A 24304-nucleotide genomic window follows, 5' to 3' on the forward strand; every position below is an offset into this window, starting at 1 on the left:
GAGGAAAATGAACTCTAAGCACTGGCACATATTTGTTGATCTACCTGCAATGTCCTGACTATATTCGTTGAATTACTTGATGTATCGACAGCCCTGCAGCAAAAGATGAACACCAGATACTGCAGATACATGTCAGTCATGCTTCAGGCTGTTAACTCTATCATCATCTTGCAAGAATTTACTTTGATAAAACTAGGAACAGAACCAAAAGTTCAGGCATAAATGCTGCATCATACGCACATTATTGCAGAATATCCACCCCCTGCAAAAGTTCTCTGTTTATAAATTCCTCCATAGCTTATATCGCAGCCACATGCAAATACCCCACATTTACTAGCAAATTTGCTAGCCGCGTAATCTTGTAAGCATTTTCTTTCATGTAACTTGAGTAGAACACAGATCCAGGACAGAAATGTTGTTGCTCTACTGATTAAGGTGCTAAATGATTACATATACATATACATATATTACAGAAAATTTGTAAACCTTCCAAGGAAAAAGCCACATCTCTTTTTTCTGGAACGCCTTAATGACTACGCAAGCATAGGTATCTTGATCATGCACGCCTATTGTCACAAATGTACATGTATAATTATCTGCAGAGTGAGTGGCGGTAAAGCCTTTCAAGGATGATGTACCCTATGTTTCCGAGTATATACAACCACTGCTGTGTGGAACTGACTCAAATGAAAAACATCTCAACTCAATAATCCTCAAGCAATGCATCCAAATGTTTCCTCCTTGCGGCATGCTTCAGCTTCTCCATCGCAATGAGTCCTATTTGCCTCACACGCTCCCTCGACAACCCAAACCTGGACAATATATTTTCCATGCAAGGATTATAACATCATATTCTGAGAAATGCTCTGCAAATTGTCATGGTTGTGCTGATGATACGGGCAGACTGTAAAAACCCATTTAAGAACTTTTTTAAGGTGAGCAAATAGACCTGCTTATGGGTATAACAATGCACAAACAAATTGCTCTTCATCTGTCAAGACTCAAGAAGACTAAATACTTACTGTCTGCTAATATCTTCCCATGTATGGCACTGTTTTCCTAATCCTATGCCATGATATAACCGGATAATGTCCATCTCACGCTCGTTGAGAGTTGAATTTATAAGATTGTTGACTTCCTCCTGGCATCAGCAGAATAATTATGTTAAAACAGATTTGGTAGTGTCTTGGAAGGACGATCTTTAATTTGCTAGGTATGTCAGAAACAAAATGGCGTAATTCTCTGTGGATACTAAGGTAGGGTCATGAATCACAACCGACAATGAATTGGAAGCTGTAATAATTGTTTGATACTAATGGACATATCGTTGCCCGAAAAAATAAAGAAAACTATAGCTAGTTAGTAGTCAGAGGTATTCTCTTTGGAAGAACGTTAGTATGCATACTTTGAGATACCCCTCCTCAAATCCGTGCCACGGATCATTTGCGACGTTTTGATCCTCTATATACTGAAAACGAGGAGAAAAGGGGAATAAAGTTAGTTTCTAGCATGTCTCAAGTCAAAAAGATAAAACACTTTTAAAGTGGTTATATAACAACTTACACTATGGAGTGTCTCTCCAGGTAAGCCGTTTAAGGAGGGGAATGCCTGTTGATCCAGTGAAAGAACCTTGTTCACAGCCTGCATTTGCAACCAGAAGAATGCTTGTAAGAATGGCAGGATGTAAAAAAAACATTGACCACAAGAAACTCCACCAGGTACGATGAAGATATTTACCTCTGTAGCATTGTGTACTTTCTTTTCCGATATATTGAGCGACTCTGCGATGTTCTGAGGATAACCACAAAGGATAATAAGAAACCATGAAATAATTGTGTTTGGAATTTATTTTTTATTTGAGAACCATATAAAATTGCAGCTAAATTAACAAAAGCAACATGGTAAAAATACACGAGTTTGCCGAAACAAAACTAGCCAAAATTTTGAGCAATATAGCCTCTTTACCTCTACTGTAGGAGCAATTCCTTGATCTTCCAATGTATACTTTGCACCACGAATCGCGATCAGCCTCTCATGCAAATAAGTAGGAAGCCTGAATGTTTTCGAATTCTCAGCCAATTCTCTTGAAACACCCTGGTAACAAAGCAAATGAACGAAAATCTCAATTGAGTTATGCTGTCATTAGCCCGATTGACATAAAAGATTTAGTATTCCTAGGCATTTATGCGACCACATGGTACTAATGAAATGAGAGGAGTTGCTCTCACCTGACGAATCCACCAGTACACATAAGTGGAAATCCTAAATCCCCTTGAGGCATCAAATTTTTCGATCCCACGGAGTAACCCTATCAGACCACCCTGCAGCATCAATGGAGATTGCAAGACGTGCCATGTTCAAATATTTATTTCAAGTAGACTAAATGCCTTAGTGCAACAAAGAGAATCGGAGTGAGCAGATAACAAGTCAGCTGATCAACACAGTTGATGTCAATACCTGAATAAGGTCTGCCAACTCGACGCCAAGGTTATCATACTTCTGGGCAATGGATATGACCAAACGGATGTTGCTCATTGTTAGCATTTCCCTCGCGAGAAATGACTCGCGCATCCTCGCGCGCAGCTCGGGAGCTGATATCCGTAGCGATTGCGCCAGCTGCTTGTATGACGGCTCATTCCCCAATTTCTCCTTCAACCTGAATTCAGAATTGAGGCATGGGTCAACCAAAGAGGGAACTGAAATTCCTTAGCAAACTGCAATAGTACATTCCAGCATAGATAGCTAAATTTAAACAGAACCTACAAGATATCGTTAACTAAAATGCAGAATGGCAAGTAATTTCAGTGATTCTTTATGGCAAGCATATGCGCAATTCAGTTTCAGACTCATTGCATTGTAACTATGTTTTTTTATACGTTGCATTGTAACTATGTTGATGATGCAAACACTGTCAATTTTCAATTCTCATTGGCGTTGAGAGTAATGGGCAGTTTTTGGATTACTTTGATCGTTGGTGCTGGAGCCACATGCCGTCCTTGATCTTCTTGGAGAGTTGGACGACCTGCTTGTGCGTGAGGAGCTCCTTGCTGACGGTGCCCCTAAGGTAGATCCGGTTCCGGCTCTGCATCAGCTCCGGGCTGATGCTCACGCTCTTCCGCCCAGCACCCCGCCGCCGCCCGCTCATCCGCCGGTGCCGCGCCGACACGCCCGACCGTGCCAACACCACCGCCGACTTGCTAGCGCTCTTTATCTCCTCCTCGTCCTCGGTGTAGGAGATGTCGTCCTCGAATGGGAGCTCCCACTGCTTCTCGAGCATGGACCGCTGCAGCAGAACGATGGCCTCGAGCGACGACTCGAACTCGAACTCCGCCTCCACCGTCGCCGCGGCGGGGTCAGCTGCCGCTAGTGGAGGCGGAGGAGGCGCCAGAGCGGGCGCGGAGTGGTTCCTCAGCGCCCGGACGGTGTGCGCGCGGGCGCGGCCGGCGGGGGAGGAGCCGCCGACGTGCGGGGAGGAGGAGGGGCGGTGCGCGACGACGGTGAGCTTGGGCGTGGCGGTGGCGGCGAACTGCAGCGCGGGGGGGTGGGCGTTGTCGGTGGGTCCGAAGGAGGTGGTGAGAAGGCGGTTGCCGGCGCTCAGCCCGATCACCGCCGGCGTCGCCGTCATGATGCCCACCTGCGCACCCCCCCTGGTCGTAAGCTATGCTTATATACACCTAAAGAGAGAAAGAATCGGCAGGCGTTACCTGCGCGACCGAGGCGGTGGCGGCGGCAGCACGAGGAAGACACCTCAGGGACGACGGCAGACAGCGCAGAAGCAAGGTGCGGAGGCAGCAACCAAGAACTGAAGTGAGCCGAGCCTAGGCAGGGGAAACAAGAGGACAAGCGGAACCAGGGAACCTGTGGACGCCACACGCCGAAAGGCCGAGAGTGTCTAGAGAGAGAGGAGAGAGAGGGGGGGGGGGGTGCTGGTCCGCTAGTGTTTACGGAGGTGTTACCGCGGCATGGAGGTTGGGGGGGGGGGGGGGAATGCTCGGAGCCGGCCGGGGGAGGGAGGGAGAGGATAGGGTGGGGGGAGCGTGAGGGCGGGAGAGATTGTGGCTGCCCCTCGTCGCTTTCTGCCCTTCCCTTGCTGCGGTCGCGCCTCCGCCACGAGATCGCCTGCGCCTCTGGCTGGCCCGCGCGCGGTCACCGCACCGGCACGCCAGCGCCAGGGAGGGAGAGGGGAGGCAACCAAAAGATCGCGCGCTGCCTCTACGCGTACAGTCTCCCCGTGCGCTTTTGCCTGGTCCAGTGGGACCTTCCGCGCGGTGGGCTGCTGATCCAACGGCCCACGGGAGTTGGCCTGGCCTGGCCTGCTCTTAATGACGAAACCAAAAGCCTCCTCGAGTTTTTTTTTATTTTTATATTTTCTAACTTAAAATATTAAATAAATAGACTCAGTAAAAAGATTTTAAAAAATAGACCTACCGCTCTCGCACCTTACCGCTCTTCGAAGGGCGGTTAGCCTGTCGGATCAATCGTAGAAAATACTGTTCATGGCTATTATTTTGTCTCACATATGCTCTATTTAAAATAGTAGTTTTGTTTCATAATCCATGTGCAATCAATTTTAATTGGATTCATCCAAAAAGATTACATAGAATTTAAACTAAAATTCTTCAAGAAAAAAGACTAATTTTATAAATTCTAACAATTGTTAGGGTCTCAAATAAATTTTCAAAAATCTGAAAAAATTCACTAATATTCTTTTTATATGATGGAATAATTTCTAAAATTATTTCCAGCCATAGTTTATATAGTGAAAACAACATCACATGGAATTTTGTAAAAGTATTTCCATCCTATACATAAAAATTATTTACATTTGATATATTTCCAATGGCTAAAATTTGTATATGTTTGAATTTTCTTTGAATTCAAATTGAATTAAAAGATTAATATCACATGAAATGATAAAAATACATATAAATAGAGTATTATAAAGGAACTTACTTTTCACCATATAAACTATGGCTAAAAATAATTTTAGAAATTATTCCATCATATAAGAAGAATATTAGTGAATTTTTTCAGATTTTTTAAAAATTATTTGAGACCCTAACAATTGTTAAAATTTATAAAAGTAGTCTTTTGGAGAATTTTAGTTTAAATTCTACGCATGTTTTTTTGGATGAATCCAATTAAAATATGTTGCACATTGATTATGAAACACATTAAAAAAAGTTATAGAATTTTTGAGTAACAGAAGACTAATTTTTTTAATAGAGCATGTGAGAGACGAAATAAGAGCCATGAACAGTAATTTTGACGACTATTGTTCATCCGATGAGAGGGTCACTGACTGCTTGCCACCCTCTCAGGGCCATAAGAGTTTAGCCACTCTATGAGAGGGCGATAGGCGTTTATTTTTTAAATCTTTCTATCATAAGTCTATTTATTTAATATTTAAGTTAGAAAATATAAAAACAAAAAAAACCTCAGCCTCCTCTTATGTTTTCTTTTCCAATGGAAATAGCTAAACTAGCATGGAAAAAGTCCATATTATCTTCCTCAACTATTACTCGAATATGTTTTTTTCTCTCACATTCTCTAACTATTCAAATCGGTGCAATTTACCTCCTTAACTGATATTGATCGTGGTTTCGTCCTATGTGGTGCTGACGTGGTAGTGGGACTCACATGTCAGATGGCATCTCATCATCTTGTTCCTCTCTCTTCTCTCTCACTGTCTTCTGCTCACGCGTGTGGCTTAAAGAGAGGAGGAGACGCCTCGTCCCACGTCGTCGTCTCCCATTGTCTCCTGTCACAACACCGACACGCTGGGCTATGGCCACATGCCCACGACATTGTTGCCCTATGAGCATGTGGTGCGCGCCGACTATCTCGGTGTAAGACCACCACTCTCGGTATCTCATATGCCTCTTGTATCAATCCATAGATCAAGTAGTTGATACGCACAATATAACAGTTGTAGTATCATAGTCAAATTTTGTACATATGTATTAAGGTTTAGAGTAAAAAAGTGTACAAACCATACAATATATTACAAACCTATCGAACGGTCAACAAAACAAATCAAAAATAAAAACCCAAGCCACAAGCAGCTAAGGTGCGAACGCGGCCTCTAAGACTACTCTTCATCCTCGCTTTCACCTCCGACGAAGTTTGGCATCGGCTTCCTCATCTGAATGACAACAAGAGTGATAACTGAAGGTACTTAGCAAGTCCTATACTACTTCAAGGGGTTGATAGATGTATAAAAAGGGTAATTCAAGGATAAGACTTTATGGTTTTAGTTTTAGTTTTAGCGTAAAGCAGTTTTATGCAGGTATTCAATTACATCATCTATTATTGACTTTAAAATAGTTTGAATAGTTCAAAACAAAGTTACAAGCTATATCTCAAGGGCGGGGTTTCGATCCTGGGAGAAGCTACACCTCGCTTCGTAGTCTCTATCATCATATTTGGTAATACCTCTAGTATCACATAGCCCATGGTGGGTTGAGCCATCAATCTCATCACACGGACATCTAGTCCACACACTCACTCATCAAGATACACTCACCTAGAGTCTAATCAAAAAGGTTCTACATTCGCATGTCCATGCCCATGGACATGGCTATTTGAATAGGTTTACACTCTGCAGAGGTTGTACACTATACCCACGTGATGTGCTCAGCCTCTAACCATTATAAGCAGATGAGCGAATCATACCGAGACCCTTCAATCACCTTTTCTATCGGACTTTTTTACGATATTTATCCCTAAGTACTAGTGGTCTTGTACTAAATACCAAGTTTCCTTTTTAAGCATTCGCCGGTTTCTACATATTCAAACCGAGGGCCACATAGTCACTTGACTGCTCGCTACTCCCAGCGTCCTAATATGATGCCCAACTCAGTTCGATGAAAGAGAAGTCAAGTCCTACCCATTCAGGACGCATGGTTGCACGAGGTTGCTTAAGCATTGCGATGAATTGACTCGGTCCTTAAGCAGTCAGGACAGGTATCTTCTAGCAATGAATACCACAAAAGGTAACTCAAGCCCCCAGGAGCATCATCGTCCAGAGTACTACTCCACCTGCCCCTGCCAAAACAATTTCACTTATTTCTACACATCACCCTCCACATCCCACATGGCATCAAGAATTTCACAACCATCATGGAATTTACAACCATCAAGGATTCATGGTTTATAATTTTTCATTGATAACAGTAAATCTCATCTCCAAGGAGAGATATTTTAAAAGCGATGTCTCTAAAGAGAGGTATTCAATCCTAAGCATGCTAGATATCAAGTCGTTGTCTATTATTAATATAGATAATAACATGTTATCTGAAAACATAGGTTCAATATGATCAAGGAGATATGACATGTCTTCTCTAAAGTTTTCTTCAATGTATTGGTTGTAGTCAGGATCCTTCTCGCTCCTGACGCTTCTCGCAAGCACACGCAGAATTCTTGTGGTTCTGCAATTGTGACTACGATCAATAATGAACTATACTAGAAAAAAAACCAAATAACACCAATGGGAAGCCAAATGAGCCCTAATGGATATCACATTGTGATAGTTGGGTGTATCTCAAATTTAGATGAATTTCAGCAAAAGAAGCGCTGAAATCGAAGCCAGAACGGAAAAGTTAGGACTCCCGAAAGATGTAATCTAAAATTAAATCAAGAAAATATTAAATGATAGTATTTATGAGTGGGACCCACATAAACAGTGCCCAGTTTGGCCGAATTGGGCTTGGATTTGGGCCAGGTCTGGGCTGGGCTGGGCTTGACCTGCATAGTATTGGGCTACATAGTATTGGGCCTGCTCGGTTCGAGCCGACTAGTTCGCAGGCTATGGAGCTGGGCAAGCCCACTGAGGTGTGCCCTGTTGGCGGCTGGGGTTGGCCAGCACGATTGGGCTGTGCAGGCGCGAGAATGGCCTGGCCACGCGTTCACATGCACGCGGGCGCATTGGCCCGAGCAGAGCGGTGAAGGGGGGATCGACGGTGAGTGATTGTGGCGAAGCGACGCTGGAGGGCTCGCCGCAATCACTCACCTGCCAGGGTTTTACAATGATGGATGGTCGTATGGCTTCTAAGGGCTTAGCGATGGCGGGTCAGGGCCAGAGCGGCGCCAGACAGCTGCTGGAGTTGGCTTAAGCGGTTGCACAAAAACCAGGCAACATCTCCCCTACTCTAGCATGCTCTGGGCCACCTGCAGGCCTATAGCTCGGTCCATGTGACTAACATGGTGCGAAGGCTAGCTTAGGAGAAGTCTAAGGGTCACCAGCGGCGAGGAATTACTGCGGCAGTGGGGAAAACTCAAGGCAACACGTGGTTATGCGAAAAGAAGGCACGGGGATGGCTATACGTTAGCTAAGGGGATACGTGAGGGGACGAGGATGCTCACCAAGTTCAAGGCCGGCAAGAAGCTGGACGGCAGCTGGCAATGTGACGTAGCGGTGGAGGCGAAACAGCTCGGCTACCGGCGCGGGCGGGCTCTGGTGGGCTTCTGATCAATGGATAGCAACACAGGGACGGTGGCGTTCTTTGGGTGCTCCTCAGTATCTCACGGGGGCAGAACAACGACGACGAAGATACTGCGGAGAGGAATGGCGTGATAGTGGTTGAATAGGGAAGGGGGGAAGAGATAGGACCGGGGGCTCTATTTATAAAGCGAGAGGGAGCAATGAGGTGGTGCGACGCTAGTGACGTCGTGCAGTCGTCAACGAGCGGTGCGGCAGTGAGGCGGCGCCCATCTCATTTCCTACAGCATGGGTGCACTGCGTTGTCCATGCACGTGTGTGGGCGCGAAATAGTTGTGCAGTTGTAGGTGCATGGATAGCGTGCTTAGAGGGTAGAGAGAGAAGGGAGAGAGAGCGCAGAGGGGTGTCGCGGCAATATTTCTTGGGGAGGGAAGGGAGAGGCGGCTATCGTGATGGCGAGTGTGTGGTGCTACGTTGTGCTGGAGGAGGAAGGAGAGGGCACAACGAGCGACAGTTGGATGGGCGACATGTGGACGACTGAGATCGCGTGTGGGTAGGCATGCCAGCATGCATGAGCGGTCGGGGAGGTGAGCTGGTGGGCTGAGCGAAAAAAAACGGAACCAGGCCGGTTGCTGGCTTTCTAGGCCGCGCAAAAGAGAAGAGGAGGGAGATTAAGCTCGGGTGGAAAAGAGAGACTGAAAAGGAAAAGTGGTTTTGAGATTAATTCAAATAAGGAATTTGAATTTAGATTTAACTTTGGACTTGACATAAATTCAAAAGGGGTTTTTGAATTTGGATTTTGGAGTAAAGCTCTGAAGTTTGAAAGATGATTTGAATAAAAAAGATTTGAATTCCAATTGGATTTGAGGTGAATGGAAACTAAGAATAGATTTGAAATAGAGAGACATTCAATTGTATGTCTCCACACAAAGAACCATAAAACCATAAACCAACGTATAAGAACCAATTTAATGCATGGATCATTTTGCAAATAATTCTAGTGCATTTTGGAATACCTAGTGAACTTAACATATTTGAATATATATTTTCCTTGATTTTAGTTGGCTTAATTAATCACAAAAAGTTTTTATTTGGAGTGAAAATTGCAATTAATTAGTATGCTAAAACTCATGATGTTACACTCATAGTGGTCGCGCCCCAGGGACAGGAGCTCGGTTCGGGAGGCGGTGCTAACCACTACTCTCACGGGAGAGCAAGAGGGTGTCGGGCGAGGTTGGCGGGAGGAAGAAGATGAACATGGCAAAAATGGACTACTTGCGATGCCCTACTTCCTCCGGGTTATCCACGGCATCTAGTCCTCCGAGATTTGGTAGAGAGATAGAGGAGGGAGAGAGGGGAGAATTTGATTGGTGTGGATCAAACTATAGTGTGTGAAATCACAGCGAGCGGCAACAGCTTGAATTTTCAGCTGCCAGAGGGGAAAGGGGTGACCGGGGGTCCTCAGCCAATTAGGCCTGGATAGAGCAACTAGAGGCCAGGATAAACGCATGTCCGAGGGCTGGATTAGGTCTAGGGGTTCTACAACGAGCTAGCAATGGTGAGCTACATCCGGCCATGTCGCAACATGGTGCAGGCTCTACTCGATGGCACAATGTACAAATTGAAGCTACGAGGAGCTCACATAGAGGAGGGGTGGATTGGGAAGTGGAGCTACCTTTGGCGGATAATCAATTTCCTTTTGTCGAGGGTTTTTTTCTGACAATATGTTCGTAAGAATAATGGAGTTATCTTCGTGATCTAGGAATCAAACAAGATACGAGGCACACGTGATGTATACAGGTTTAGGCCCCTAATTGAAGTAATGTCCTACGTCCTGTGTGGTTGATGATGTACCTGTATTCACTCGAGTACAAGCAATATGTCTAGATCTATTACAAAGAGTAGATGGGATCTAAACTAGACTAATGACGAAGTCGCTGAGTATCTCCTATGCTCTAGTGTTTGCGTCGAGTTACATATGAGTTGTGTTCCACTAGAAAGAGAGCCTCCCTTCGGGGGTCTGGGTCCCTACCTTAAATAGGGGTTTTGTACTGCCTCCTATCTTGCCGTAGTCGATAGGGAGTCCTTCATCTTATCCAACAAGAAATATCAGATGAATTCGGTTAGGATGCTAGTTGTTCTGAAGTTGGGTAACCAATCGAGACCTTTCTAATATGCGCCTACTAGATCTCTGAGAGTATTAGATACGGTAGATTCGATTATGTAATATCCAGAGTTGTTAAGTATGCATACAACATACATTATCCGTATATGATATACTCTTTATGCGTATATACCCCATAGTTAGATATTTGATGGTAGCCCCCTAACTCTGCCCGAGAGGAAGGGTTTATGCAATTTTCCACTTGAGTACTGCCAAGTCTAAGCCTGGTCCGCTTGGTCTTGTGATAGGGGCCTGAGCATGAAGAAGAGGAGATTTCTGAAAGAAAAAAAGAATGAATCTCCTTAGGGAACAGGTTTAGGCTTGCAATTAAAAGAATCAAGTAAGAATGGATCCTATTCTGAGTATCGAGTGAAAACATAATCGAATCAAGCACCCTGCTGCTAACCACACTCAAAGCTGAAGAAAGGACTAAAAGCTCAATTAGTTAACATCCGATTTTGAGTAAAGTTAAAAAAAACTTTCAAAATTTGAATCGATGGGTATATGCGCATTTAATGCGTGCAAAGATTAGCATGATATTATCACTTCGCCTTTCACGCCAATCGAGGCACCATAGAGATGGGAGTGGTTGCCAAAAGATAATAAGTTTTGGGCTATTTACCCATACTAACCAGAACTGTAGAAGTTATTCCTTGCTCTCATCGCCAGCCTTCTCGCATAGGCCTCCATCTTTCTTCGCTCATACACTGGCCGCCATCGGGAAACCATGTATTCTGGTTCTCCTTCGAAGACCCCCGCTCCCTCCTCACCGAAGGAGGGGTCCAACGTGAGGTCCGCTGATACTTCGCCCAAGCAGCTTGACGAGACAGAGCTCCTAACTGAGACATGGTCAGCCTCTGTGATGCAAGAATCAAGGCTGAAGGAACAGTGCCCCATCGCGATATGGTTGAATGGAGGCTTGCATCCGGTGAGGAGTTCCCAACCTGCAAAATTGATCATGAATTCGTGGTTTTGGAATCGTTTTTCTGTGGTGGGTTCAACGTCCCTCCTTCCAAGTTCTTTTTGAATGTACTCGATTGGTACCAAATCAAGTTTCACCACCTAAACTCGAACTCCATCACCATGCTTAGCATTTTTGTTCATCTCATTCCTCGGCATTGAGCCAACTTTGAATTTGTTCCAGTACTTTTACCGGATGAAAAGGTTTAAGGAGAATAAAAGTGTCGGGAATGTGGTTTTCAATTGAGAAATGGAAAGAAGAATTCCTATATCACAGTTCCTCTAATCTCCTCCTGGTCTAAAGATAGGAAAAAACTTTAATTTTTTTTCTCCAATCCTAACCCGATCGAGTTCCCTTAATCTATAGAGGCCTTTTCCCTATCAAATCCTATCTTGGATGAAGAAACATCGTGAGATCAGTCACACCTCCTACTATGCCAATCGAATCGGCATGCTCAAGCAATTCAGCCTAAGAGGGTGGTATGTAGCCAAAGATTTTATCAGTTGGAGGTTGAGCGGCGCGGGAACACTTGGCCTGGGAGGACAATGGAGTCAAAGATAGCTCCAGGGATGCGACCGAATGTAAAATTTAATTAGCACTTTGCAGCATTTATTATTGCAGTGAGCTCTTTCAAATAATTTTCTTCATTTCTATTTCAATTCTGTCCCCGCAAGAAGTTACTTGAAGATCGACCACAAACGGATGGAAGTTCATGAACGTCGCCCAAATCGTTCTACCGGACGCAGAGCAACGACACGTGAGGAACGTTGTGCATCCGGGTTTTCTTTTTCTTTTTTGAAAGCCATGTGGATAAGCGTACAGAGGCACAAAAATTGACGGTCGGATGGGATTGGATTATCCGAGAAGGAACCCCATCCGTCGGTCCGCGTTCCAGCACACGAGAGTCGAGTAGGGACGAGGAGACGCCCATTTCAAAATTCAAAATTCGAATCGATTGCCGTCCATAACGGCCGCAGCGCCGCCGCGAGCCACCACCATATAAGCCGCCTCCCCCTCATCACCGTCCCTCATCTCCACCTCCGTCGCATTCCGTTCCCACCAGCTTCCTCCCAAAGCACCACCACCTTCGCCGGAGCCATGACGAGGGGTGGCGGCGGCGACATGAAGTCCTTCTTCCGGCAGCAGAAGGCGCACACCGGCGCCGCCGCCGCCACAAAGCCCACCGGCGGCGTCTCCAAGGAGGCGTCGCGCCACCACCAAAAGCCAGCACCCGCCCCAGGTGACCCTCGATTCGCCCATCCAATCTCTATTCGCCGATCGCTATTCACCGCGCCATCACCACTGACTCGACCGATTCGATTCAACTCTCGTCACCGCAGATCACGGCGCTGACGCCGACGCGAGGAGCCGGCAGGAGGAGGAGCGGGAGAGAGCGGCCCGGGAGTTCGACATGGACATGCGGTACGGGCCCTGCCTTGGCCTCACCCGAGCCCAGCGCTGGCGCCGCGCCTCCGCGCTCGCCCTCGCCCCGCCGCCGGCCCTCCTCGCGCTCTGCGCCGACGACCAGCCCTGCCTCTGGGAGGGCCGCGTCTAGGCCAAGGCGTGCGCCGCCCTCGCCTCGCTCCCAGTAGCAGCTTGTGTTAAGCCGCAGCATCCGATCCATTCTGCTTCCAGCATCCACACCTCGTGGTAGTATCACTGGTCCCAACCATCTCTAGTAGTTTACTGTACCGTCGTCTTTTCGTCTCCATCTTGCGGTTTCCTCCATGCCAATCGAAGCTTATGTGATGCCATGCCATGGCAAGTGATGTGATGACCTCTTGTACTTTAGTGTCTGGTGTGTTACTGTGATCAGAATTCAGAGCAGAAAATGGCATTTCTTTCTTGTGTTCTTGTTGTAGCAACATGGCATTTCTTTCTTGTATTCTTATCGCAGCAGCCATGGCATTTTCATTGGATTGACTACTATTTCTCCATTCTTCGGGCTGTGACATTCTTTACATAAACAGCTTGGAGAAATGAAGAAACTTCCTTAATGAAACCCCCCAAAAAAAAAACACTTTGCCACACTTCATACATTCATTGATTGGACCGAGCTGTTTGTGTTTTCTTTCATAGTACATCAATTGCGCTATGGCTGATACAACAGTACAGGCACACTTACATGACCAATATAGAATCAGGGAAAGAGAACACGGGTACACGCAAATATAGCATTAGCAACGTCACATGTCCTTTTTATGTCTAATAATTGGAACAATAAGCTCTATGCCAGTAAGTGTTGTCACGAATAGATTATTTTCTCAGTCAATCAGTTCAGTACAGTCGGAGTACTCTTCTCAGTAAGGAACGATGATGGATTCGATGAGGTCCTGGAGTGGAGCCAGCTCTTTCTTGTCAATCAAGCCAAACTCCTGCATCACAAATCATGGCGTGTAAATTTTGATGCCGCTTTCCTTTTTCTCAGCTATGAAAGTATGAAACTATTATGTGACATTGTGATGAATAATGATAGCGTAAATAATGATAGCGTACAATTGTGATGAATAATGATAGCGTACATTTGTAAAAAGAATGAAGTGCTTGAAGCAGGTGTTGAGATGAGCCTCCTCCTTGAGGCTGACAATCTTCTGAAAATGAGAATGATATATGTGGGCATAAACACGAAACGAGCGCTTGAATATTGTCTTTACTACTTCCTTGAAGTTTGGTGGGAATGGGGTGCCTGGAGAAAGGGGAAAAGATCAAATCAGTCATGCTCGAATGCTCCAATATCAAGTTCGCATGAAACTACAGGTGCCCCATGCATCATGATAAGAGCAACATACCAAGCTTTTGAGGAAATATGGATTCATCATCAAGCTGGCCTTCAATCCAATCCATTAGATACTCCACATATTTTGGCGCTGAAACCTCTATGGGCTTCTTTATCTGTACACCATCAGCCCATCTGTATTCATACCTACATAAAAATCATGTCTGTTTTAGGTGGGGTTATGGTGTACATAATAATTTACTTCCTAAATACTTGGCACTACAGAAGACAACTGACGCCAACAAAGTTTTTTGGGAAATTTCCTATCAGGAAAGTTCAGACCTAACTATAGCAGGCCATGTGCAAAGGAGCAAGGCACTGAAGAGAAATGCCAAGTGCAAAAATAATAAAACGCAATCATGAAGCACACATTACTTGGTGCACCAATATTTTTTTTAACTATAACTTTAATGCCCTAATCCTAATAGCTGATAATTAGATAAATGCTGAATCAAAAGTAACAGCAGAACATCTTTTTTCTATACTTCAATCATGATAAGTTGCCACTTGCATAACCTTTATATATAATCATTTTTCACCCACTGCTAATTCAGTGTCATTGCGAAGCCAGAAAAAAATTTGATGATAACATAGTCACCTGTTAGTTGTTAGAATGGAAAATGAAATTAAACAGGTCAATAGTGGGAATTGATCACTAGGCATGTGATCAGTTTCTCATAAGTTAAATATTGTGGAACTGGATAACTGAGATAAATAGATTGTCCTGATTATCACGCTCTGATCCTTTCTTTGGTTATTTCTGGCTTACCTATTATAAACTAGACTCCTCTTTATATAGAGGCTAAAGGCTCTAAAACATGGAAAGTTTTATCTATAGAAAGACTAACAATAAAAGGACGGCTAAGGATATAAAAGGACTATTAGTCCGAAACTTGTAAAAGGAAACTAATATGTCGATTGCTTTCCATAACATTTCTCCCTTGCCATGAAATAGCTCGTCCTCGAGCTGAATTTCTTGCGCCTAAGAATCAGCCATTATCGTTGCATTGATATGTAGCCATATCTTCTTCTAATTCCAGAAAATGCATTTCCTTGATTGAACATTGACATAGGTGATCTTTAGAAAATGGCTCAAGACAACTGAAGCATAACCCTTTTGCATGGCGATCAGCCATCTTATGTGTAGTCAGATGGCGCATGCATTGTCCAACAACGGGAGTGGGAGAAGGAACTGCAAGAATTGTAAAGGATTGACAACCTTGCTAACCTTCATGGTGAACTACTGGAGTTAACCTTAGGCTTGCTGCTACGGCGGTTGTTGTTACTATTGTTGCTTGTGTTGTTTTTGCTGTTGTTGGGCGAGAATAGCCTTGATGAGAAGGGTTTTCTGATTCCTTGCAAAGGTGTTGTTCATATGCACTTGACAAACTTATGGCTTTCTCAAGATCAGATGGATTCTGAAGCTCAACATCGGTGCTAAGAGGTTTTCCAAGTCTCACTGTGAATAAGTTGGCTTATTGCTTGGGAACGAGAGATGAAGTAACTCGAGAAAGAAGGGCCAAAACTTCTTTTGATATTCATGCACTGATTCTGTCTTCCTGAGAGTAGCCAACTCATTGCGAATTGGAAGACCGATGCGCATGTTGACGTAATGCTAAAAAAAGGACCACTTTATTGTGCCATGATCCCGTTCAAACTACCTATACCACTGTTGAGCATTGCCGGTCATATGATAAGAAACTAGCCATACCTTGTCATTCTCCGATGTCTGTTGCCCACAAAAGAACTACTCACAACTGTTCAACCAAGGCAAAGGATCTTCCTTTCCATTGAAATTGAGAAAGGTAAACTTATGAAAGCGAGAAGCGCACCGAACATCATCTGAGCTTGCTGACTTGCCCTTGAAAGGACCCGAGGTGGCGGAAGAAGCCAAACCTGAGGTGCTGAAATTCTTCTCCTATTCATCCTAACGAGCCTTGATTGTTTCAACCTTCTTCAAAAGTTTCTCCATCATCTTGCCGAGAACTTCTATGGTGTAGGTGTCGTCACTCATGATGAGGGGTGCAGGACGGCCGTGTAATGATCAGCGACGGCGGCAACGACACAAAGCAGTGGTGGGGGAGTGGCGGTAGTGGACGGTGTGGAGAAGCGGCTGCTACAAGTGGAACCAACGGCGACATGGGGAGCAGCGGCGGCGGTTGGCGCAGGATCAAGGTCTCTTGATACCAAATATTGTGGAATTGGGTAACTGGCATAACTAGATCGCCTTGATTATCAGGCTCTATTCCTTTCTTTGAATATTTCTTGCTTACCTATTACAAACTAGACTACTCTTTATATAGAGGCTAAAGACTCCAAAACATGTAGAGTTTTATCTATAGAAAGACTAACAATAAAAGGAAGACTAAGGATATAAAAGGACTATTAGTCCGAAACTTGTAAAAAGGAAATTGATCTGTTGATTGTTTTCCATAACATTAAACATTAAATCACAATCACACAAACAAACTAGTCATTTCAAATTTGCTTTGGATTAAAAAAGATCACTTGCTCTTCTGACAAGTCCAAAGAATGATATTTATGGAAAGGCGTACTTTGGCCCTGCAGTCATTGTTGGGCAGCTCTCAGGAGTGCAGAATTCTGTGAGTGTGACATACAGCAGATTGACTTGGTTAAAGAAATCCACAGCTGAAAAGCAAAATAATCATGTTAGCTTTGATAGCAAGGTTCCAGTAACACTAGATGTTGTTACATAATTCAGCACTAAACCACAGGTTAATGCTACATTCAATAAATTCCAAAAAACAAAAACCAAATGAAATATCTCAAGTGCAGGTAAAGGTGAAGAAGAAGAAAGGGAGCAACATTACTATTCACAGCAAGCCATTCATTAATATCCTCTCCAGGAGGCAGCCTCACAGCTTCCCTAAGGTTTCCACTGCCGAGAGTGGCATCTATGTGCTTTCGGAGCTGTGCTCCCTGCAGACAAAGAGGGAAGGTTAACATAAAACGGATAATAACAATTATATCAACTTACGTAAGGCATTATTCACAATGTAACCTATTGGCTATTATTTAATGTTTATTTATTATTTCTAAATGCATGCATAACATGCAAGTTCTGCAGAAAGTATTGAGGGAAGACCTTGAAGTGTGCTCCTCAGAGGTGACCCATGAACCAATGGCATGTACTGAAGATATAATGTGCTAAGCAATAACAACTACTCCAACTAACATAGTCCAAGTATAAAAAAACAGAATAAGCAATCCGGCATGCTTAGACTAAACACACCCTATGTTGTAGCATGGTTTTGCATGACATTCATTTGTCATGCAACCACAGATGTGGCATAACATGAGTCATGAAACCTTTTAATCATATTTATGATAACGGATCAATTGGACACATGATATGCAAGAAATAGAATCTTGGTAGCAGATGTGTCAAAATGTTTCATACAGTGTTTTGTAACAGACGGAAGGATACAACAATGTGTTTAAACTCTTTTTGCTGATGTGAAGAGATGTTAACAGAAACACTAAGCTCATGTCAAACTCGGTGAAAACCAACAGGAAGGTCAACTGAGAAAATGGCCTTTGATTATGGACACGGCCGGAACCAGAAAGAGTGAAGTCAAAAGACTCAAAACAGACACCTTGCAGTTTGTCTACTTCCCGAAAGACACACCATTCCCTTATTGGATCCATCACCAATCCATGTGCATCATATATTCCATATTTCTGAAATTAACCCAAAGTTCATAACAGATGAACTGCACTAGCTCTGCTGCATATTTAGGGAAAGCCAGCGATTGCAATAGATTGACACCTAGATATCTTGCTCAAAAATTTAGTCATGTTCCTAGCAGCAGTGCTTAGCCTTAGAAAACTATCGTACATGACCGCCTATTCGCCTGGTGACATTGAATTATGTCCGATGGCCCTGAGTAGCATGCCAGCATCCAGCGTCCATACACACACCTCATGCTATACAGAACGACCAAATAATGGTACAAGCTCGATTTGTTCCTGCTGGTACCAAAGAGGGGCAACTCGGTGGCCAGAATTCCTACCTTGCTGCCTGATGGAGCACTCTTCTTGGGACGGAATGTCTTCTGGTTCCTGCCAGAAAAAATCAAACTACTCAGTCTGATTGCATCAGAAACAAAATTAAGCAGAATTTCTCAGTAGCTCATGAACGAAGCAGACAACCGAGCCCACCAAAGTGATCAAACTCAACATGGTGGCCTGGTGCTCGAGAACTACTTCTCGTTGGGAGGAACAGGAAATCAAGCCGGGGAAAACGGAATTGAGCGCGGCAGGAGCTCCCGCGGTGACACAAACAAGGCGGAGCGGTAGTTAATAGGGCCGTAAGCCCGTAGCAAGAGAGCTAAACCCAACTAGGGCTGCGGATCAAGCAGACTGCCCCTCGAATCCCGCGGCGGCGGATCCGGCACGGCGCCCCGAGAACCCGATTCCAACGGCGATCGCGCTGGATCTCACGCTCCCGAGCTCGCCAAGCTCACCGGTCCAAGAAACAATGACCCGAGCCCCCAACCAAGAACGACGCGAAGAGAGTAAGCTGAGGGAGGAGGAGCGGGGGGATTCGGTCGATATCGCGCGCGCTCACCGTCCGAGCCCGAAGAGACTCATCCCTCCTCCTAACCTTCCGCCTGCCCTCCCTCGATCCGGTGGGCTGCGGAGCAGAGACGGCGACGGGCTGCTGCGACGAGGAGGAGGCTGCGAGCCAGACGAAGAACGATATGTTAGGCTGGCTTGTCAGAGGCCGCGTGGGTCGGCGCGGCGAGGGGACGGCAACGGGGCCGTCGGATCTTTGTAAATTTATCATTTAATGTGTACTATCAAATATAGTGTACATCTCATTCGTATTACTATAACTTAATATTTAACATTAACACTAAACTAAGCCGTGTGAGAGAGGGAAGTAATCTGGATGGACAGACGATGGATGGAGGCAGCCTGGTTGGCATCCATGATCCGTCTCTAGGTTTGCGTTGCACTGGGGCTGTTGCCATCTACAGTGCCCTGTAGCTCCCATTCCATCACTGTTCCTCCTTCGGCAATCACTGTGCATCGTACAGTGTCTCGTCCTAAGTATATATGAATTAACTGAACAATTTGTAAAAAAAAAATACATTTCCTAATTATCAGGCGCATGAAAACGAGCCCGGTCTCTCACACAATGAAAAATAGCGACCGTCGGCGGGGGTTATGGGAAGGGGTTTCCTTCGTCGCCAGGCAGAGGAGGCGAGCACGGGAGCTGAGAGTCGATGCGGCAGAGGCGTTGTTGGCCGTGGACGACGAAGGAGCTCTAAATCGAAGAGGTTAGCGTGGCGACGGGCTGTGGGCGCGGATCCAACACCGAGAGGAGGGGTGGGGCGGGACGGGGGAGCGTGAGGTTCGCTTCGTTGGGGTCTCGTCTGTCCATTAGGAGATTAAAGAAACGACACAACCTTCAACTCTCCATTCGATGGTCATGATTCTTCACTGAAAACAATAAAAAAAAAAAGGTGCATGTAGAATAGTGTATAAAGACTACCTGTTCAATCGAGGGTATTTCACCCATATAAATTGCTTCTATAGTCATGCCTACTAGAATCAACCCTACAAACGTAAAAGTTGGTCCTTAATCGTGCCCTCAAAGTACATGACTAGCGGAAACCAAACATGACACCGAAGAAATGTAGCGAAATCTAGATCATCTGCCCCCTCCCTTCCCGTCTACGAAGACCTCACCAGTGGCCGGAGGGAGATGAGCTGCCCCCTCTATTAATATAGCCTAGTAGTATTATTTCATGATAATTCCTAGTGTTAAGATGTCGTCGCTCATGGTCTGGGCGAGATAGAGATTAGAGCAGGATCGGTAATCCCGTCCGGTCCCGACGTCTTATCGGGCAACAGTTGTTTAATGGTCTCCCATACCTCCTCAGTGGTAAATGGTGGCAAATACCAATAGGCGATATCATGTGAACGAATTGTAATTTCGATTCGCATTCAGTCATGCTGTGCATGCTTGACAGTATGTATTAATCTGATAAGCTGCATATGCATTAAGTTCTTCCTTGTGCCAAAACAAGTGAAAAGCTAATCCTATATCTGTTCCAAATTGACTGCTTTGGACTTTGGAGGTGTGCACCTGAATCCCTGTTTCTATAATAACTAGTGAATTGCGCGCGCCTTGCGCGCGGACGATAATAGTATTGTAAAGTGTAAAATTATGTTTTGTGGAGCAAGTTTTTTATTTTTGTTTTAATTGCGAAATGAAGAGATAAGAAAAGGAGTAATTATATTGGGAGGAACCAATGTGAGTATTTTTTTTGGCGAGGAGGATAAGAAGGTTCAGGACGTTCTTTTAAATTGTAATTGTTGCATGAATACTACGATAGTGTTGAATAAGATGCTGTTATGTTTTTATGCAAATTTGTCTTTTGATGAAGCTCTTTGAAAGCAAAGTGAGGAGCTGCAGTGGAGCTTTGTAGTTCACAAAGCAAGGTAGATGTGGACCCATGCGAGGTTATTCAACAACTGGCTGAAGTAACTAAAAGTGTGATAAGTTACATTGAGAGAAAGGTAGCAATTATAGGTAACAGCGTTAGAGATGCCACTGAATATGTTTATATATTGGTTATCTAGAGTTTACATATTGATGGATACTGATATATACATTGTTGATTTATACATGAGCAAGATCAGGGAGCTTCATTCTTATTTGTTCACAGCAGGCAGTATGAAGAGAGTACAGTAGTAGTACGTGGTTAGGATTAGCTCCTTCAATTTGTTTGGTCTTCTAGCAGATATATATGTACATATAATATTATAGAAAGAGGACTGATAGTTTCTGTATGTACAGGGGGATGAGCTAAGAGGTCTGTTACAGCTGCAAAAGGAAGTTTCAGCAAAAGAAAAAGGGCAGAGCAGGTTGTTTCTTCTGGAGGTGTGGCTGGTGTGCTAACAGCGTGGTCATCACAGTTTCAAAAGGCACGATCACAAAAACAAAAGGGGAGAAGATCAGATTCGTTCCTGTGGCAAAAGGCAAGTAGTGTTCCAAAATCAAAATATGGTCAGTTTTTTTGGCTGCCTGCAGGTAGAAGAGAGGGAAACAATTAGCAAGTTTCTGCTATGGTTGTAGAGGCAATAGATAGAAAAGTAATATATGATTGAAGCTACCTCCATTATTTGTTTTTCTGTGTACGTGGAGTTTTAAGATCAGGCACTTTTGTGGCTCCACTTGTGCTTTGTTGGGAAGCAGGTCTGTGTGAATATATAATGGTGTAACAATATCAATATTAGAATTGACTGTAAATGGTGTTATATAAATTGTAAGGTAGAAGAAAGTCTATTCTGATACTGTGTTGTGAGGTTGGCTGATGCACTGGTTGCTGTTGCAGGGGAGTTGCTTTTGGTTTTTTTGTGAGTGGTAGTGTCCTCCTGTATAAATAGAAAAGTATATTTGTGTAAAATTGAGTCAGGAAGATGATGCCTTATATGCACAAATGATTATGTAAAGAGGAGAACAATGAATGCTTGCCTTTGCAGTATCTATAATATCCTGGAATAATCTCTTTTGAGCAGTGGGCTGTTTTGATGAAGCAACATCATGCCTGTGGTCATAGAGATAATCATTTATTATTCTGTATAGTGGAATAGTAAGAGTGTTTATTTTGTTTGCAATGTTGATGGATGGTTACGGGAGTTCAGTTTTCTTCAACGGTGTTTCATCATGCTCCAGTGAAGGTGGAGGGGTCTACAATATAAATTCAATATATATTGGTATGCAGTCACAGTATAAAGGTGCTGGTTGTGTTTATGTGCTATTCAATAGGCTACAAGGGGGAGAGCAGTCTTACAATATCTGCTGGCATGTTTTTGGTAGCCGCTTTTTGAAATTCTGGTTTTGATGATGGAGTGATGTTTTTGGATCCAGATGGTATGCTAGGATTGGGTGTAGTGGCATAAGGATCTATAGGAGAGGTCACTGTGCGGGATGTTGCACGGCTGGTTGAAGATGTTGGGTATGTGAGTGCATGAACTGGTGTGAGGGAAGTTTCTGGTTGTTTATGCTGCTCATCTCTTGTATGTGGAAGTGCGTGCTGTCTTCCATAGGAAGTAATCACAGAGTTGACTTGATATATTTTTTGAGGGTTGTAGTAGCTTTGTTCTGTTAAAGTGATTGCAAAAACAAATTTTAAGGATACAATGGCTGCGATATCTGGTGGAGTGTCATTCGCAAATCTTGATGTCCGCAAGACTTGTTGGACAGGCTTGCCCACAATACGGCGACCAACATCGCCAAAAGCTATCATTTCAGCTTCGGCAGTTCCATCATTTCCGATGAAGCACAATTTGTATCTGTGTAAGTGAATTTGTATGGGGTATTAGTCAGTGTAGCTGCAGTTGTATGGTAAGGAAGGAGAAAGTAGTTTTTACTTGAACCGGTAGCCTGTGCAGGAGCATGTGTTACACTTATAGCCATCACCATCTGGTGTGCAACTTCTGCTGCATCTATTGCATGATGGGAACCACCATGGGGTGGTTAGCAGTACACGGGTTATAGTAACAGTACATCGGCATCCACCATCCTATTATTGAGTTTGTATAGCGATTGTTAGGAGATGCAGGTAATAATTAAAGAATAATTGATTTTACTTTGTTATTCAGAGATAGAGGGTAGAATTATGGCTGGGAAAATAAATGGGTCAATATGCACCAGGAATGATAGGATGAGTTTTTTATACCGGGAAGTCGTATGGGTCCATTTTCTCCAAGTCGCTGAGACACTTGTCTTCGAGGGAAAGTGCTGTTTGCAGTGGTGCTGTTTGTTCTGCAGGAACAGTGACACGTCTGATTGACAGACGTTGATTGTGCAGGCTGCATATGAATGCTGATGAGTAAATTATACAGTAAGAATGGAAGAAAAAATGAAATAGAGAGCGAAATATGGATGTTATGGGTTGGTGTGGAGGAGTCTTAGTAGTGCTTACGCGTTGTAGAAGTCTTCAGCCTCTGGAATTGCGGGGTTAAAATACCATCGACATGCAGTGTTTCCACTCAAATATTCTTCACCTATTTAAATAAAGGAGCTAGAAATGGTGATGTGTGATTATGAAGCAGCTGTTGTTGTTATGTCTATGGCTATGATTACCTGCATAGGTTTTCATGAGGCTGCCAACAATGAGTATAACAATTGGCCTAGCTTCTTCTTCATTGTAAATATCATCGATGGTAAATTCAGTGGCTCGCTGCCCCCATAAAGTTAGTCTAACTTGAAGATTGCTATGGGTAAAAAATGGTCAGGTTTGTATAAAATTTAATTGGTATTATGTGTGTTAAGGTATTGTGAGCATCAGCAGATAACATTGAAAAATATTGGTTGTTGGAGTGTAGTAGATAGCAGTATGTAATATTGCAGAGATATATTGATTACCTGAGATCTTTAAGGACAAGATGTCTGTTTAGGGTTGGTGTTGGTTGATTTGGAAGTTGGACCAAGCGGGTGCTAGAAACTTCGGTGATTATGGCAAGGACATCTGCAAGTGTTAGATCAGCACGTGTTAATCTTCTAGTTGAGAAGTGGAAAAATATAATTATTGAGTTAGAAGGTGCAATGGTGTTAACCTAGGAAATTTCTATTCTCGCCAGCGTGTTTTGAAAGATCAATAAAAGGTGTAAGCTTGTAGATGTATGTTGGAAATGTTTCTGGCATGTCTTTTGCTGGAGTTATTTTTGTGTAGCAAGTAAATTCTATCATGAAATGCTCATCAACTGGCCTATAGAGGGATTTAGCTTTTGATACTCTAAAACGGCTGATGATGTAGATGCCCCCCTCCTGAATCAATGGGCTTTTAGTGTCAATTTCAGAACTGGGTATCTCAGCATAAATGGCATTTCCCTGCAGTTTCAGATTCAATGTAAGTGTTTTAAATCATCAAGCAATTATTTTATAGATGTGTCTATGAATTTGGTGAGAGTGGTATGGATGGA

General features: G+C 43.9%; 4 protein-coding genes across 4 annotated transcripts; 1 reads left to right on the plus strand and 3 right to left on the minus strand.

Annotated features, from left to right (window-relative positions):
• Positions 1-404: 404 nt before the first annotated feature.
• On the minus strand, positions 405-3982 carry LOC133899056 (RNA polymerase sigma factor sigA-like). The gene is made up of 10 exons (XM_062339968.1): positions 3705-3982; positions 2964-3634; positions 2458-2656; positions 2229-2321; positions 1966-2094; positions 1738-1791; positions 1564-1641; positions 1406-1468; positions 1023-1141; positions 405-812 (listed from the first exon to the last, which is right to left on the minus strand). The coding sequence occupies exons 2-10, from the start codon at positions 3623-3625 to the stop codon at positions 704-706; spliced, it is 1506 nt and encodes a 501-aa protein (XP_062195952.1). The 5' UTR covers positions 3626-3634; positions 3705-3982; the 3' UTR covers positions 405-703.
• Positions 3983-12474: 8492 nt separating this feature from the next.
• LOC133899156 (uncharacterized) lies at positions 12475-13450 on the plus strand. Its single transcript, XM_062340115.1, has 2 exons — positions 12475-12805; positions 12906-13450. Exons 1-2 carry the CDS (start codon positions 12664-12666, stop codon positions 13118-13120), a joined length of 357 nt encoding a protein of 118 aa, XP_062196099.1. The 5' UTR covers positions 12475-12663; the 3' UTR covers positions 13121-13450.
• Positions 13451-13576: 126 nt separating this feature from the next.
• Positions 13577-19086, minus strand: LOC133899155 (MOB kinase activator-like 1A). The gene is made up of 7 exons (XM_062340114.1): positions 18933-19086; positions 18376-18424; positions 17173-17281; positions 16897-16990; positions 14355-14488; positions 14088-14251; positions 13577-13940 (listed from the first exon to the last, which is right to left on the minus strand). The coding sequence occupies exons 1-7, from the start codon at positions 18953-18955 to the stop codon at positions 13866-13868; spliced, it is 648 nt and encodes a 215-aa protein (XP_062196098.1). The 5' UTR covers positions 18956-19086; the 3' UTR covers positions 13577-13865.
• A 3611-nt stretch (positions 19087-22697) lies between these two features.
• Positions 22698-23481, minus strand: LOC133899434 (uncharacterized). Its single transcript, XM_062340420.1, has 4 exons — positions 23466-23481; positions 23305-23386; positions 23059-23191; positions 22698-22902 (listed from the first exon to the last, which is right to left on the minus strand). Exons 1-4 carry the CDS (start codon positions 23479-23481, stop codon positions 22747-22749), a joined length of 387 nt encoding a protein of 128 aa, XP_062196404.1. The 3' UTR covers positions 22698-22746.
• Between the last annotated feature and the right edge of the window lie 823 nt (positions 23482-24304).

This window comes from Phragmites australis, chromosome 18 (assembly GCF_958298935.1).
Source record: "Phragmites australis chromosome 18, lpPhrAust1.1, whole genome shotgun sequence".
Lineage (NCBI taxonomy): Eukaryota > Viridiplantae > Streptophyta > Magnoliopsida > Poales > Poaceae > Phragmites > Phragmites australis.